Source organism: Anabrus simplex, chromosome 2 (assembly GCF_040414725.1).
Source record: "Anabrus simplex isolate iqAnaSimp1 chromosome 2, ASM4041472v1, whole genome shotgun sequence".
NCBI classification, from domain to species: domain Eukaryota; kingdom Metazoa; phylum Arthropoda; class Insecta; order Orthoptera; family Tettigoniidae; genus Anabrus; species Anabrus simplex.
In genome coordinates, this window is record NC_090266.1 from 528,981,778 (window position 1) to 528,999,026 (window position 17,249).

The 17,249-nt window shown below is 39.3% G+C and overlaps 1 protein-coding gene across 5 annotated transcripts in view; it reads right to left on the reverse strand.

The window, feature by feature from the left end:
* The window catches only part of LOC136864205 (vezatin), a 305,967-nt gene that overhangs the window by 81,268 nt on the left and 207,450 nt on the right, over positions 1 to 17,249 (reverse strand). Inside the window, exon 1 of one of the 5 annotated variants that reach the window (XM_067140898.2) lies at positions 2,896 to 3,017. The exons of the other annotated variants lie outside the window; for them this stretch is intronic. Within the exon in view, the coding sequence (XP_066996999.2) occupies positions 2,896 to 2,930 (35 nt within the window). The 5' untranslated portion in view covers positions 2,931 to 3,017. Of the gene's footprint in view, positions 1 to 2,895; positions 3,018 to 17,249 lie in introns of those variants that run through there. 5 annotated transcript variants of the gene reach the window in all.

A 17,249-nucleotide genomic window follows, 5' to 3' on the forward strand; every position in this document is an offset into this window, starting at 1 on the left:
AAAATTGTAGATAAATTTAAATATCTGGGAGAAATCATAACATATAACCTCAATGAAAAGCCAGCATAAATAAATTGACCAGAGCACAATATGTCACCAAGAATACCTACAACAAAAAGGAACTGTCAAGAGCAACAAAATTAAAACACTACAAAACAGTCACTCAACCAGAAATAACATACGCAAGTGAAACCATCTTCAAAACAACTAACACTGCACAAATAAACAAAATACTCAAGATAGAGAGAAGAATCATTAGAACGTGCATCAACAAATCATACCAAAAAGATGGACACTGGAGAGTAGCTTCTAATGAAACAGTCTACAAGGAAATAGAACCAGTAATGAGCACAATCAGGAAGAAACTCATTTCATTTTTTGGACATCTAATGAGGACACCAGAGAACAGGATCATCAGGACAATAACAGAAAAATTATCGAATAGTAAGTGCAACATTAAGTGGATTACAGAAATCAAGGAAGATATGGATGAACTACAAATTACAGTAGAAGACCTAAGAAACAAAACTGGCAAAATCAGTAAACTCACAGACAAGCAAACCAGACTGCAACCCAGAATCAACAAACAGACAATAGGAAGGGTGATTTCTGATGAAGAAAGACAGATAAGATCAGAGAGAATGAAGAAGTACTGGGCTGACAGGAAACTGAAAAATTCTTTGTATAAAGTTGGCTAGAGTGGTCCAATGTAGGCCATAATCTTGTTGGTTCGGCTGCTGCAGAATGCTGCACTGCCACAGTAGTTTTCTTTGACTTCTCCAGGAGTTGTATAATTACTTTCCTGTCTCAACGTACAGGTGGGATATTTTGAAGCAATTCTTGGCAAAAAAAAAAATTAAAAAAAGGTACGCCAGTGGTAAAATCTTTATCAGAAACCAGATGGTCTGCAAGAGCAGACGCTGTCAGAGCTTTGGTAAAAGGTTATGAAGAAATACGACAATCGTTGAGGCAGCTATTTGGAGATTCCAGTGTAAAACCTGCTTGTAGACTTCAGGCACAAAACCTTGAAAATAAATTTCAGAATTTCGAGACCACTTTTCTGTTAGTTGTGTGGAATGGCATTTCGGAAAGAGTTGACAAGTGTTCTATACACTTGCAGTATGAAAATCTTAATCTTGAGGGAGGAGTAAAACAATTGAAAACCCTGGAAGGATTTACAAAAGTGAAAAGGGATGAGTTTGACATATATGAGCAATCTGCTTTGAAAATAGGTGGATGTGATGTTCCAAGCTACTCAAGGGTAAGAAAACGGAAAATGTTTGCAGATGAAACACGTGGGTTGAAGGAGACCTAGATGAAAGAACAAATTTCAAAAATGTGTTCCTTAAAATAATGGACACACTTTTAGGAAACTTGGCAAGAAGGAAGGAAGCATATGAAGTCGTAGCTTCCAGATTTCAAGTGTTACCTCTACTACTGACTTGCTCATCCGAATCATCAGAAATGAAGAACGCTGCTTTGAAACATACTCGTAATTCGCTGTACCCTGAAGACATCAGTCAAGTATTTGTAAATGAGTGTGTACACTTTCATATGTATGTTTAACTCTACGGATTCCAAAACTTGCCCAGAGTGTACTCTTACAATAAGCAAAACAATTTTTCAAGTACTTTTCCAAACCTTGAAATTGCAATAAGGATGTTTTTGACCTTACCAATAACCAACTGTACTGCAGACAGGGATTTTTCAGTTTTAATTCGAGTAAACCATGCTAAGAGGGCAACTCTTCTTAAGGGAAAGTTAAGCTCATTAGTCCTTATGTGCACTGTAAAGATTTAACACTGAAAACCAACTTTGATGAAACTGTTCACGAGTTTGCTAGGAGAAATCAAGGAAAAATATTTTATGTAACGTATTATTACATACAAGTAGCCTATAAGCAAAACTTTTATTTTTAAATGTGATCAAAGTAAATTACAATAAATTAATGGTAATTTATAAGTGTCTTATTTCTAAAATTATTTACTTACACACAAACTATCAAACTGAACCAACGGCTTTTAAAATAAAAATAAAAAACAGCCTGATTCTTATTTGGCTGTGACCTTTATTTGGCTTGATAAATTTAATTATGAGAATTCACTTTATTTTGCATAATATGCTGCTTTAAAACTCATAATCTTGAAAACTGTAATCTTTAATTTGTAAACAATTATTTTTTAGAGGAACAGAAAAACGAGTGGTGTGGGAGGTGGCTAAATATTGTTTGCCCAGGGCGCTAACTACTTGAAATCGGGGCCTGGTTGTACGACTGTAAATTAAATTAAAATATATTGTGGTATGTAGTTCTACTTAGTAAGCAGTTAGTTACGCATCTTTCCACAAACCAGATATTACCAAAGTATTCAAAACTATTAAAAAAAAAAAAAAAAAAAATCAAGTGAACGATAAGCAGTAACAATAGTGTTATAAGTTTTTATTAAAAAATACAAGTATTCTCACTCTGTCGGGGTCAAGCCTACTTCTTTTTCTGTCACATATGGGTCTACTGTGTTAAGTAGTTTCTAAGCAAATACGGTTGCTGGTGGTATACATAAATATTTCGCAGCTAGTTTTTGCAGCTTTGGTAACTTTGTACTTGTTTTTTAATAATTGTGAACATTTGAAAGAGGGGATAACAGATCTTTCAGGTATGTAGTGATTTCATATTTAGAAGTTTTAACCGACAATTAATTTCTTGTATCATCATCTTGCATAATGCAGCCATACAAGCACCATATACCAAGGCATATTTGCTGGCTCTAAAGAATGAATGGGTCACCTGAAATAAACTTTTATTAAATCTTTACTATTTTTAGTAAGTATTTAAGTGTAAGCTATAACTTTGCCAAAGATTGGAATAAACACCATATTAAAATGGAGTTACAAGCTTACCTCTTCAGTAGTAGATTCAGGACCCTCCTGTTCATTAGCCAGTTGCAGCAGTTTGTTTGTTATAGTAGTGAGAGCACTCGAACTGTGAAAAACTTGTCCATTCAAGTCGAGGTCCAACAGCATTGCAATGGAACATATTTTGCTTCATTCAATGTCTTTGTACTGCATATTAATTGCATCCACCAATGACTGTCTTTCTGTCACAATTCCTGATCCAATGCGAGATGGCTTCTGAAGATGAGATATGACACTGTACACAATGGGGATTGTCTTGGACACTGTCAATATAAGTAAAAGATCTTCTCCTGCCATTCTTAAATTTCTGGCAGTACCGGGAATCAAATCCGGGCCTCCGAGGATAGCAGCTAACAGCACTAACCGTTACGCTATCGAGGCGGACATTTGAGTACTGATGTTAATGGTAACAAGGACAATGACATCAAAATAGAATGAACGGACTCAGGCACTTCCACAGCCATTTCTTAACTTGTTAAACTTCCACTGTTCCAATTTGTTGTTGTTGGGATTTTCCTGTTCAGTAAAAACAATTTTATGAAGCGAGGCGACATGTTCCTTCAGGGTGCTAGTATTGTGAGATTTTCATCCTCGCAGGAAAAATTCTTTATAAATATGGCAAATAGCATGAATATCACTAACAGGATCTTATTGGGAATACCGGTAGTTCCAAACATCACTCATATATCATCCAAAAGTGGTAGATTCTGTCACTTAAAAAAACATACATACATTCATACATACAAACATCTTCATTACAGACTGTTATGCCTTTCAGCATTCAGTCTGCAAGACTATGTGATTTTACTAAACTCCACCACAATCCTCTATTTGTAACAAGCCCTGCGGCCTAGCTTAGCTCTATACCTCTTATATTTAAATCATTAGAAACTGAGTCTAACGATTGTCATTTTGGTCTCCCTCTATTTCTCTTACCCCCGTGACCAAGTCCATTATTCTCCTAGGTAACCTATCTTCTTCCATTCACCACATATGAAACAACCATATCACAGTTTGAGAATTTAAAAGTCAGCACTGTAACTTTATTAACAATAAGAAGAAGATAACAAGATCCAATGTTTTAGGGAGTTAAGTGCAGTGCACTTACACTGGTGGCAGCTAGTAGCATACAAGGAATACAGTCCATCCTACCCACCTTTCACTTCCGTAAAGCAAAGTTGGTCTGAAAACAGACTGGTATAAAGACAGTTTCCTAAGGGAACTGACTTCCTTCTTACAGAATACTGTTGACCGCAACTGCGAGTTTACTGCATTAGCTTTACTGCTCCTGCATTCAATCTCGCTTACTAATATACTGGGAAAATACACCTCTTAAGTCCTTCAAATGGTCTATCTGTTCCATCTTTGTATTCCCACTCTGACATACAATTCTCGTAAGTTACTTATCTACTGAAATAACTTTAATCTTGGGAAGGCTAATTTCATATCATGCTCATTGCTCCTATTTTCAAGTTCCAAGATATTAGAATGCAGTCTTTCAGCACAATCTGCCATTATGACCAGGTCGTCAGCAAAGGCCAGACTGCTTACTACATTTCCACGTAACTGAATCCCTTCCTGCCACTTTACACCTTTCAGCAGATGATCCATGTAAACTATGAACAACAAGTGCGAAAGATTAAAGCTTTCTCTAACAAATTTAAGTACTTTGAACCAAGAACTCATTCTACCATCAATTCTCACCGCAACCTAATAGTAAATACCTTTGATTGCTTTCAATAATCTACCCTTAATCTCATAATCCCCCAGTCCCTCAGTTCTCTGTCATACACCTTCTCCAGATCTAACAAAACAGGGCGAGTTGGCCGTTCGGTTAGGGGCGCATGGCTGTGAGCATGCATCCAGGAGTTAGTGGGTTCGAATCCCACTGTCAGCAGCCCTGAAGATGGTTTTCTGTGGTTTCCCATTTTCACACCAGGCAAATGCTGGGGCTGTACCTTAATTAAGACCACGCCCACTTCCCATTCCTAGGCCTCTCCTATCCCATCATCGTCATAAGACCTATCTGTGTCGGTGCGATGTAAAGCCACTAGCAAAAAAAAACAAAACAAAAAACACTGGCACATACTAAAAATCTGATCCTCACACCCCCTCTGTTATCTGAAACTACACTGGTTTTCGTCCAACTTACTCTCAATCACTGATCACAATCTCCATTCCAACATGCCAATGAACATCTTCCTTGGTATAATGATCAATGAAATATCTCGATAGTTGTTGCAATCCTTCGTGTTCCCTCGCTTTTAGATAGGTACAATTAGTGCCTTTGTCCAATCAGAAGGTACCTTACTAACATTCCATGCTAATTTTATTACTCTATGAAGCCATTTCATCCCTGCCTTCCCACTATATTTTATCATTTGGTGGATTAATGAAGTGAGGGCAGCTTGTAAATGTAGAAGGTGGGCTTTTCAGAAATGGCTCCAAACAAGGACTGATGCAGACAGGGACTTGTAGGTAGAGGAAAAAACCAGAATGGACCAAATAATTCTTGAATCCAAAAACAAGTTTTGGAAGATTTCGGTAATAACCTGGAAAGGCTTGGTCAACCAGCAGGCAGACCTTTCTGGACAGTAATCAATAATCTTAGAAAGGGAGGGAAAAAGGAAATGAATAGTGTTTTAGATAAATCAGGTGAACTCATAATAGATCCCAGGGAATCACTGAACATTTTTTTTTTTTTGCTAGTTGCTTCACGTCGCACCGACACAGACAGGTCTTATGGCGACGATGGGAGAGGGAAGGGCTAGGAGTGGGAAGGAAGCGGCCGTGGCCTTAATTAAGGTACAGCCCCAGCATTTGCCTGGTGTGAAAATGGGAAACCACGGAAAACCATTTTCAGGGCTGCCGACAGTGGGGTTCGAACCCACTATCTCCCGAATACTGGATACTGACCGCACTTAAGTGACTGCAGCTATCGAGCTCGGTGGAATCACTGAACAGATGGAAGGAATATTTTGAAAATCTTCAACACAAAAGGAATTCTTTCTGTTGACGTTGCGAACAACCAAGCTCATGGAAAGGAGGGGAATGATGATGGTGATATTAGCTTGAGGAAATGGAAAGGATTGTAAATAATCTCCATTGTCATAAAGCAGGAGGAGCAGATTAAATTAAACCTGAAATGATAAAATATAGTGGGAAGGCAGGGATGAAATGGCTTCATAGAGTAATAAAATTAGCATGGAATGTTAGTAAGGTAATTAGCATGGAATGTTAGTAAGGTACCTTCTGATTGGACAAAGGCACTAATTGTACCTATCTAAAAGCAAGGGAACACGAAGGATTGCAACAACTATCGAGATATTTCATTATCATTATACCAGGCAAGGTGTTCACTGGCATGTTGGAATGGAGATTGTGATCAGTGATTGAGAGTAAGTTGGAAGAAAACCAGTGTGATTTCAGATAACAGAGGGGCTGTGAGGATCAGAATTTTAGTATGTGCCAGGTAATTGAAAAATGCAACAAGAGGAATGGAGAGTTATCTTTGTTTTGCTTTTGCCCTTCTTTACACACAGTTATTCCCAGGTATTACATTGCTGTTTCTACTACAGGATCTCTGTATGCCAGCCACTCTCTTTTTATATCCTGAACCTTATCACTGTCTTAGTGTTTGGAACTTTTCCCTAATGATGCCCATGTATTTCTGTCTAATTTTCTTGCCTTGGAGATTTTCTACTCTTGTTCATCTGCAGACATATTTTTCACTTTTTCTATCCTATGCTTAGAGATACCTAGTTCACTACAGATCAAATAGTGATCTGTATCATCAAAAAATCCCCAGAATACTTCCACATTACTAACAGATTTCCTGAATTCAAAGTCAGTTATAATATACATAGTCTATTATGGATCTGGTGCCTCTACTCTCCCATGTGTAGTGGTGAAAAGAAAGCTTGAAGAATGTATTCATAACTGCTAATCCCATACTAGCATGAAGTCCAGCAAACTCTTCCCATTCCTAGTAGCTTCAATATCTTTCCCACATTTACCCAATACCTTGTTATATCCTTCAGTTCTATTTCCATCTCTTGCATTGAAATTGCCCCTTAGCACTATCCTATCCTTGCTGATTTTTTAAATTTTTCTTTTTGTTTTTCTTTCTTTCTTTCTTTCTTTCTTTTTTTTTTGCTAGGGGCTTTACGTCGCACCGACACAGATAGGTCTTTTTTTTTTTGCTAGCGGCTTTACGTTGCACCGACACAGATAGGTCTTATGGCGACGATGGGATAGGAAAGGCCTAGGAGTTGGAAGGAAGCGGCCGTGGCCTTAATTAAGGTACAGCCCCAGCATTTGCCTGGTGTGAAAATGGGACACCACGGAAAACCATCTTCAGGGCTGCCGATAGTGGGATTCGAACCTACTATCTCCCGGATGCAAGCTCACAGCCGCGCGCCTCTATGCGCACGGCCAACTCGCCCGGTATATCCTTGCTGTTGACCCTGACTAAGATATCACTCAGTGCTTCATAGAACTTGTTAACTTCATCCTCATCTGTATTCTCTCATGATAAATACATTAAGATAATTCTCATCCTAATTCCTCCAACAGCCAGCCTAACAGAAAATATGTTGCATGCAATAGTATTCCTGATGAACAATCCTACCCCACACTCTGCCCTTTCCTTTTAACACCTGTTAAAAATTCTTTATAATCTCCTATCTCTTCCTCGTTATGTCCCCTTACCCAAACATCATTAACTCCTAACAAATCCAGATGGATCCTCTTCACAGTCTCAGCCAGTTCTACTTTTTTTCTTCCATAAGCCTCACTGATATTAATAGCTCCCCATCAAATTCCATTTTGTTTGCCAAGTTGTTTTCACCGAGTCCCTTGCCTGTGAAATGGAAGTGAGACTGCATTACTCCCACTGGACCAAGCTTGCATAAGAATGTCTGAGTGTGCCCAGTGAAAATTCTGTGAAACCAGATGGTACACATAGTCCCTGTAAGAATCTCTCCTGTAACAGGTTAGGGACCACCGGTGGATTGTATAGTCCTAGCCGCCTGAGCACAAGAAATGACATGACTCAGAGTATGCCCGAGACGCCTGCGCCCATTTCGATGATGATGATGATGATGATGATGATGCTTGTTGTTTAAAGGGGCCTAACATCTTGGTCATCGGCCCCTAATGGTACGGAATGAGATGAAATTAAATTAAAAGCCCCAAATTAAAAGCCCCAAAACATCCACTGACCACAATTCAAAACGTGAGTACGAAGAATGAATGGATGGATGGATAAGAATTTAAAACGATCAGTGGAACTGACCCACAGTGCTTCACATGCACAGAAGCTGGCGTAGAACAATAGGATTACTGACCTAGGGACTGCTTCTATACCACAATACTGAATCGATGATACTTGTAGTCAAAAGGGGTCCAAAATCCAAGTCAGCGGCCCCTCACAATGGTACTTATCACTAGGAAAGTAGAACCATGGTATTTGTCATGTTCCGGTCCTAATCAAGAGTAGCGTAGACTCGCGGTATTCCACACATTATGGTACTACTCGCAGGTAATGAAATTCGCACATGCATTACAGACCTACGCTGTTTCGCAAACCTATGGTGTTCATCACATAAGGGTACTAACCACAGGGACTCATACTATCCCATGGTGTTCCTCATATAGTGGGTACTAATCATAGGCAAGCCAGAACCATGGGTTCCCTCATCCCATGGTGTCGCTCATATAGTGCTACGAATCACAGGTACTGTAAAAGCCATCGAGCCCTCGTTTGCTACTAATCACAAACCTATTTCGTACCCAACACAGTGGTACTACGCATAAGTTAAAGCAACCCATGTTGTTTCCCGTGTGGTGGTTCTAATCACAAGTAGTTTCATGGTTCTAATTTGATCACACCTTGATCACCACTTTTAGTTGCCTCTTACGACAGGCAGAGGATACCGTAGGTGAATTCTTCGTCTGCGTCCCCCACCCGTATGGGGGTTGTGTGTTTGGTCTGCGAGAGGTATTTTATTTTCCTCAAGTCTGCCGGCAAGCCGGTTAGGAACCCCCTATCCGCCACCTGGGATGCGCCACATGGTAGTATCACCTCTCCCCCTGCTACGCCAGTGTAGCAGATTCGTGGCGCACCCATTCCATAGTAATGGTATTCTGACTCTCAGCGCAACTTACTTATGTCGTGGAAAAAAGTATAATAAATAATAATAATGTTATTGTCATTACATTCCACTGACTACTCTTTTACGGTTTTCGGATGCACCAAGGTGCCGGAATTTAGTCCCGCAGGAATTCTTTTACGTGTCAGTAAATACACCGACATGAGGCTAACGTATCTGAGCACCTTCAAATACCACCAGACTGAGCCAGGATCGAACCTGCCAAGTTGGGGTCAGAAGGCAAGCAGAAAACGTATAGACACCCGAGTTAATACGTTAATAAAATGTTTATCCAACATAGAAACAAGCCACACCAAAATTTAGCTTATTTTATTCTACGTTTATATATGTGGAGTAGAAATTTTTATCATACACAGTTGGTATTTTTTCCATTTTCAATGGAGCATTCACTTTGACTTCTTCTCTACTTCTAAGGAAAGTAAGTTTCCAAACAATTCTGCGATGTGCACTGATGTATTGATTGCTTACGAAATGAAGAGATCCTGCTCATAAACCGGAACTTACAGCGAAATACGAGATATACTGCGTAACTCTATCATTGATATATCGAGTGCTAGTCCAATAAAGGTTTTAAACAACTGACAAAACAGCAAACATCCACTTATTGTACAGCAGGGAACACCCAAATGATGTTCAACCCGTCAATGTCACTAGGGCTTTCAGGGCCAAATGCACTGTTCTCACCAGCTGGTAGGCTGCTTTCTTCTCACACAACCACCCAATTAAGCATAAATCAATATAAAATCAAAAATTGCATGCAGGCAAAAAGCTGTTTTAATTTTAGCCTGATATTCTCATGACCTTAATAATGAGCTGAATTTTCACGGCTACGATCACCCAGTAATGAGAAAATGTTTCACAAAATTTGCAACAAACTTTTTTTGCAAATAGGAGATGACACAAAAATTTGGTATACAGATTAGCATAAGTTTTTTTAAGATGTATTAAAGTTTGGTAACCATCAGATCAATAATTTAAAAGTTACGAATTTTCAAAGTGAGCGCTACGTGGAAATGGAAAAAATACAGGCACTTTCTTCGTTCGACCTTCACTAAAATTATAACTGGGTATGATGAACATTTCTACTCCACATAATTAAACGTAGAATAAAGTAAACTAAAATTTGGTGTAGCTTGTTTCTATGTGGGACAAAGGATAAACTTTTTATTAACGTATTAACTCGGGTGTCTACACTTTCTTCCAAGACAGGAGGCCACTCAACCTTTGCCTATGGTTCACGAACTAGGACCTGACTACAGTAACCTGCACCACAAAACAAATGACTTGAAATTTTAAGATAGTAATGTAAGATCAAAATCAAGTTTCATGCTACAGGTGAAGATATTTCTACAGTAAATCGCTTCTTTTTTGCTCACGATTTATTAGTTTTAACAGATCACAGCATGTGTTTACTGAATGTCTTATTGGTTACACTCAAAACTAGCTTATTTTGTAGGTGGAATATGATTTTTTCCATACCCATCCAAATTGAAAATAAATAGTGCTACAAATTAGTACAGTAACACATTAAAAAATATCATGCAGCTACAATTTGGCATGTTTTATTGCCCTGGTACATGACTTTCAAAGACATTTGTACTTCAAACATACTGGCACTACATCTACAGAAATTTGGAAGAAGAACTCTTTTGTTATAGGATCATTATAGCTATAAATGAGCATGATTTCTTGCCACACCACCTATTTGCTATTTTGAAGCTTATGATTTGAAACATGTGATCCCTGAGACTACTTTAAATGTGCTACTAATGGCATGATGAAAATATTAAAATTTTAGTACTCTATTATCATAGTATCAAAAAAGTATCAAGGTCATCTGTAGCAATATTGTACACTATGAATACTTCTTGCATTTTGAGTGCAGCGAAGTACCGAAAGTAAAATCAATCAATCACTGATCTGCATTTAGGGCAGTTGCCCAGGTGGCAGATTCCCTATCTGTTGTTTTCCTAGCCTTTTTTATTTTATTTTTTTTTATGATTTCAAAGAAATTGGAATGTTATTCCAATCCCTAACTCCCCTTCCTATAAACGAATATTTGCCCCAATTGGTCCTCTTGAATACCAACTTTATTTTCATATTGTGAACTTTCCTACTTTTAAAGACACCTCTCAAACTTATTTGTCTAGTAATGTCGATCCACGCCATCTCTCCACTGACAGCTCGGAACATACCACTTAGTCAAGCAGCTTGCCTTCTTTCTCCCAAAAGTCTTCCCAGCCCAAAGTTTACAACATTTTTGTAACGCTACTCTTTTGTCGGAAATCGTAATTATTACAGGGTCTAATAAAGCTTCACATACTCTAATTCGCTGAGATCTATTTTTTAGAACATAGCAACCCATTCAGTCTAAAGCAGTATTTATACCGAAACCTGGAAGGGTGAACTATGTCCAAGCCAAAGCCTATAGACAATTATGCTTAAACTCCTTCATGCTAAAAGCAATGGAGAAAATACTGGATAAATCCAAACCTCATGGCACTACAGCCCTTGAAGAGCCTTGGCCTACCAAGCGACCGCTGCTCAGCCCGAAGGCCTGCAGATTACGAGGTGTCATGTGGTCAGCACGACAAATCCTCTCGGCCATTATTCTTGGCTTTCTAGACCGGGAAATACTGGATAGATACATCCGAAAAACGGTGCAACTGAACTCAACTTTACATGAAAATCAGTTTGCATACAGACCTGGCAGATCCATTGAGAGAGCACTCCAATTGGTTTGCAAACTAGAGGAAAGCCTAGAATACAAAGAAATTGCTCCGACGGCATTTCTAGGCATAGAAGGTGCCTTCAGTAACACTCAATGATTAAAGCTGTTGAAAAGACAGAAAGGTTTTGCCTGACGATTCATTTTCCAGAGTTAATAAGGAACCCATAGCTAGGAAACAAAAAGGTTATGATAAATATGAACCCCAGGTTACCTGCGGCTAGAGCATTGCCTAAAAACCATAAAGTAGGAGTACGTGTCAGACCTATTATTAATTGTAAGAACCGACTCGTTTGCTGAACGGTCAGCGTACTGGCCTTCGGTTCAGAGGGTCCCGGGTTCGATTCCCGGCCGGGTCAGGGATTTTAACCTTAATTGGTTAATTCCAATGGCACGGGGGCTGGGTGTATGTGTTGTCTTCATCATCATTTCATCCTCATCACGATGTGCAGGTCGCCTACGGGAGTCAAATAGAAAGACCTGCACCTGGCGAGCCGAACCCGTCCTGGGATATCCCTGCACTAAAAGCCATACGCCATTTCAATTGTAAGAACAGCTCTACATATAAAATCTCCAAATTTGTACACAAATTTCTTTCTAACATAAAATATAATTTTCATAATAAATCAATAATAAGGAATTCAGTAGATTTTTGTAATAGTGTGGAAGGTTTCAAACTTTTGCCTCATCTTTACTTATGTTCATATGACGTAACAAATAGGTATGCAAATATCCCGTTCACTAAAACAATAGAAATCATTAGAATGAACTTAACTACACTCTTGCTCATAAATTAAGGATAATTGCAGATTGTGGTGCCACACAACGTGGCATTACACAAAACTGGCGCTAATAGCATAGGCACATAGTGAACACAAACGAAACATATCTAAACCCCCACGGTATTGGTGATAAGTTGAGAAAACCGTCCCAAAACACGTGCTACAAAATGCCACTGTTTCCTGTGCATGTACCCCGACATCAATATGGGATATGATCATCATGCACACGTACACAGGCCGCACAACGGGTTGGCATACTCTGGATCAGGCGGTCGAGCAGCTGCTGGGGTATAACCTCCCATTCTTGCACCAGTGCCTGTCGGAGCTCCTGAAGTGTCCTAGGGGTTTGAAGACGGGCAGCGATACATCGATCGAGAGCATCCCAGGCATGCTTGATGGGGTTTAGGTCTGGAGAACAGGCAGGCCACTCCATTCACCTGTTATCTTCTGTTTCACGGTACTCCTCCACGATGGCAGCTCGGTGGGGCCGTGCGTTATCATCCATCAGGAGGAAGGTGGGACCCACTGCACCCCTGAAAAGGCGGACATACTGGTGCAAAATGACGTCCCGATACACGTGACCTGTTACTGTTTGTCTGTCAAAGACATGCAGGGATGTGCATGCTTCAATCATAATCCCACCCCACACCATCAAACCACTACCTCCATACAGGTCCCTTTCAAGGATAGTAAGGGGTTGGTATCTGGTTCCTGCTTCATGCCAGATGAGCACCAGGCAAGAATCACTGTTCAGACAATATGTGGACTCGTCCGTGAACATAACCTGGGACCACTGTTCCAGTGACCATGTACTGTGTTCTTGACACCAGGCTTTACAGGCTCTCCTGTGAACAGGGGTCAGTGGAATGCACCTTGCAGGCCTCCGGGTGAATAAACCATGTCTGTTCAGTCGTCTCTAGACGGTGTGTCTGGAGACAACTGTTCCAGTGGCTGTGGCAAGGTCCCGAGAAAGGCTACCTGCAGTACTCTGTGGCCGTCTGCAGGCACTGATGGTGAGTAATCGGTCTTCTTGCGGTGTTGTACACTGCGGACATCCCGTACCGTAGCACCTGGACACGTATCCTGTCTGCTGGAATCTTTGCCATAATCTTGAGATCACACTTTGTGGAACACGGAGGGCCCATGCTACGACCTGCTGTGTTTGACCAGCCTCCAGTCGCCCTATTATTATTAACCCCCCGTAACTTCATCAATATGAATTCGTTGAGCAATTTTCACCACACAGTAACCATTAGCACGACTGAAACATATGCACAATTACTCGCTGCACCATACTTTGATATGCACCAACACACCTCTGCGTATTTGGACTGCTGCCAGCGCCACCGTGCGACGACCGCAGGTCAAATGCACCACATGGTCATACCCTGAGGTGATTTAAAACCGCAAACCGCCCAGCGCCACCGTGCGACGACCGCAGGTCAAATGCACCACATGGTCATACCCTGAGGTGATTTAAAACCGCAAACCGCCCACCATAGCATTATTTCACCATGTATCAGCATTATCCTTAATTTCTGAGCATGAGTGTAGTAAAGTTGTTCAAGTGGGGAAATTAGAAATTGAACAATTGATGAAAATTCTGGAGTTCGTCACAAAAAACAATTATTTTATGTTCAACAACACTATTTATAGTCAAGAGGGATTACCAATGGGAGCTCCAGCCTCCGGTATCCTGGCCAATATTTACTTAGACCATTTACAACACCACAACAATAATTGGACACATTCAAGGTTTGGATTTTTGGACACGATTCGTGGATGATACATTTGTAATAATAGATAAACGTTATAACAATAGTAAAAATATTTTATAATTATTAAATTCATTAGATGAGCGAATCAAATTTACAGTTGAAAAAGAGAAGGATTTTTCTTTAAATTTCTTGGACATGACCGTGAAGAGGGACACCAGTAAGTTCTCTTATAAAGTATATAGAAAGGATACGTTTACTCCGTTGACCATTAAAAATGATTCTTTACATCCTGGGAGTCATAAGAAGGCTGCTTATTTTAGTATGGTTTATAGAGCCTTCAATTTACCTTTATCTCATATGGAAAGAGATAAAGAATTAAGTTTTATACAGAAGATAGCCAATGTGAATTTGTTCAGTGTTAATACTACTAATAAAATGATAAGTAAAGTAAAAAGGAAGAACAACATAAGACTAGCACCAGAGAATCGTAAGAATTCAAAGTACGCTACTTTTAGGTTTACAAACCCAGGGATTTTCCAAATCACAAAATTATTTAAGAAACCCGACTATCAGGTTTCATTTTCAACAAAAAACAATAATGGTCATTTATTTTATACCTATAATAGTGTAAATTACAGTAAAGAAAATTACTTAGGTTCAGGAATCTACAAACTTAAATGCGATCAATGTTTTGTCACGTACTACAAACCATCCACTAGGCTAATCTCGGATGGGAACTGGTATAGGGAGATTCACCAATTTTGAGGGTAAGTTTTTGTGTCACATAATCGTGACAAAAACTAATTTCTCTCACAAAACCATTAGATTTGTCATGTACGTCGGGCAAACAGGTAGGAGCTTTCAAACTAGGTATCAGGAACACGTCAATGCTAATAGACACAGGAACTATTCTGCCATGAGTGTCCATATGGGAGATACGGGTCACCAATATACCGATATAAATAGATACTTGACCATATTAAAAAAAGTGAGCAAAGGGAACTTTATGAGTATATAAGAAAATATCTATATAGGTTTGGACCAGAGTTATAACACAAACAAAAATTTGAACGATGTACATGAGAATAAAAATCCATTATATGAACAGACACCGTTACTTTTATCATCATGCAAAATTAATAGTTTGAAGTTACCTCTGTTAAAACAAAGCACCCACCCTTCAGTTCTGCATACAGGCGGAGCAGTTTCCCCTGCCCCTACTAATAGCGCTGCTCCTCCTCCTCCTCCTGCCCCCAGGCAAGTTCCGCCGGGCAAGAGGAAACATAATTATAACGCGCGCAATAGCATGGCGAGAAGCAAGTCAGAGCTAGGCTTTGATGGGAACCGGCTATAGGGAGATTCACCAACTTTGAGGGTAAGTTTTTGTGTCACGTAATCATGACGAAAACTAATTTCTCAATGTCTGAGGGTTTAAACCCACTATTATATATCTCTCTTTTTCTTTCCAGACCTTGTCTTTTGAAAGGAATCTTCATTAGAAATAAAGCTCTCAATATTCTTCAGTTGTAAGGTCCCATTTCCGAGGAGAATGTTCAAATCTCCCTCAGTCAATACACTGAAGCTACTGGCTACCGGCACTGAACATCAAATTTCAAGAAATATCATTTAGAATCAAATTTTAACATGTGAAGAATTTTTTCAAGAAAGTGATAGACAGTTTTATGGAAAAATAGTGTGTTTTGTTTTTAGTGAATTTTCAAACATTTTGTAAAGGACATGGGTTCATCCATTTTAAATTATTAGACAGTAATAATTATGTATCTTAATTAGTTATGAGACGCTATGGGTGAAGAAGTCAAATTAAACAAAACATGTACCAAAGAATGTATAATATATTTTAATACTGAATGTGTTCTCACTTGTAAAGTGAAGTGTATTGATTGGGTGGACCATTAAACATAATACTCATTCTTAATTAACTGGTATGTTCCGAGCTGTCAGTGGAGAGATGGTGTGGAATGACATCAGTAGACGAATAAGTTTGAATGATGTCTTTAAAAGTAGGAAAGATCACAATACGAAGATAAAGCTGGAATTCAAGAGGTCAAATAAGAGCAAATATTCATTTTCAGGAAGGGGAGTTAGGGATTGGAATAACTTACCACGGGAGATGTTTAATAAATTTCCAATTTCTTTGCAATCATTTAAGAAAAGGCTAGGGAAACAACAGATAGCGAATCTGCCACTTGGGCAACTGCCCTAAATGCAGATCAGTAGTGACTTATTGATTGTGAATGTAAATGATGCTGAAGGCACCTGGAATCACATCAAATAGGCAATTAATGAATTAAGTCAAATACAATTAAAGGACACTGGAAGAAAGAAAAACAAGGCCTAGATGACAAAATAAATTCTGAAGCTGATGGACCAGAGAAGGCCTTTTAAAAACAAAGATCTTGTAAATCACAAAACATTGTAGAAGTTAATATGGCAAAAAGAAAGGAATGCTAAAAACAACAGGTCTTTGAGAAATGCAACAAAATAGAATCTGAATGAAAATCATGATTTTCCAAAATGCATAAGAAAGTGAAATAAGTAACCGGTGCATACAACAACAAATGTAGTTGTGTCCTCCTTGACAAGAATGGTACCGGGCGAGTTGGCCGTGCAGTTAGGGGCGCGCAGCTGTGAGCATGCATCCAGGAGATAGTAGGTTCGAATCCCACTGTCGGCAGCCCTGAAGATGGTTTTCTGTGGTTTCCTATTTTCACACCAGGGAAATGCTGGGGCTGTACCTTAATTAAGGCCACGGCCGTTTACTTTCCACTCCTAGGCCTTTCCTGTCCCATCATCGCCGTAAGATCTATATGTGTCGGTGCGACGTAAAGCAGATTGTAAAAAAAAAATAAAAAAATGGTGACGTCATATTGTATACAGAAGAGAAATTGAACGAATGGAAGGAATATGTAAAACATCT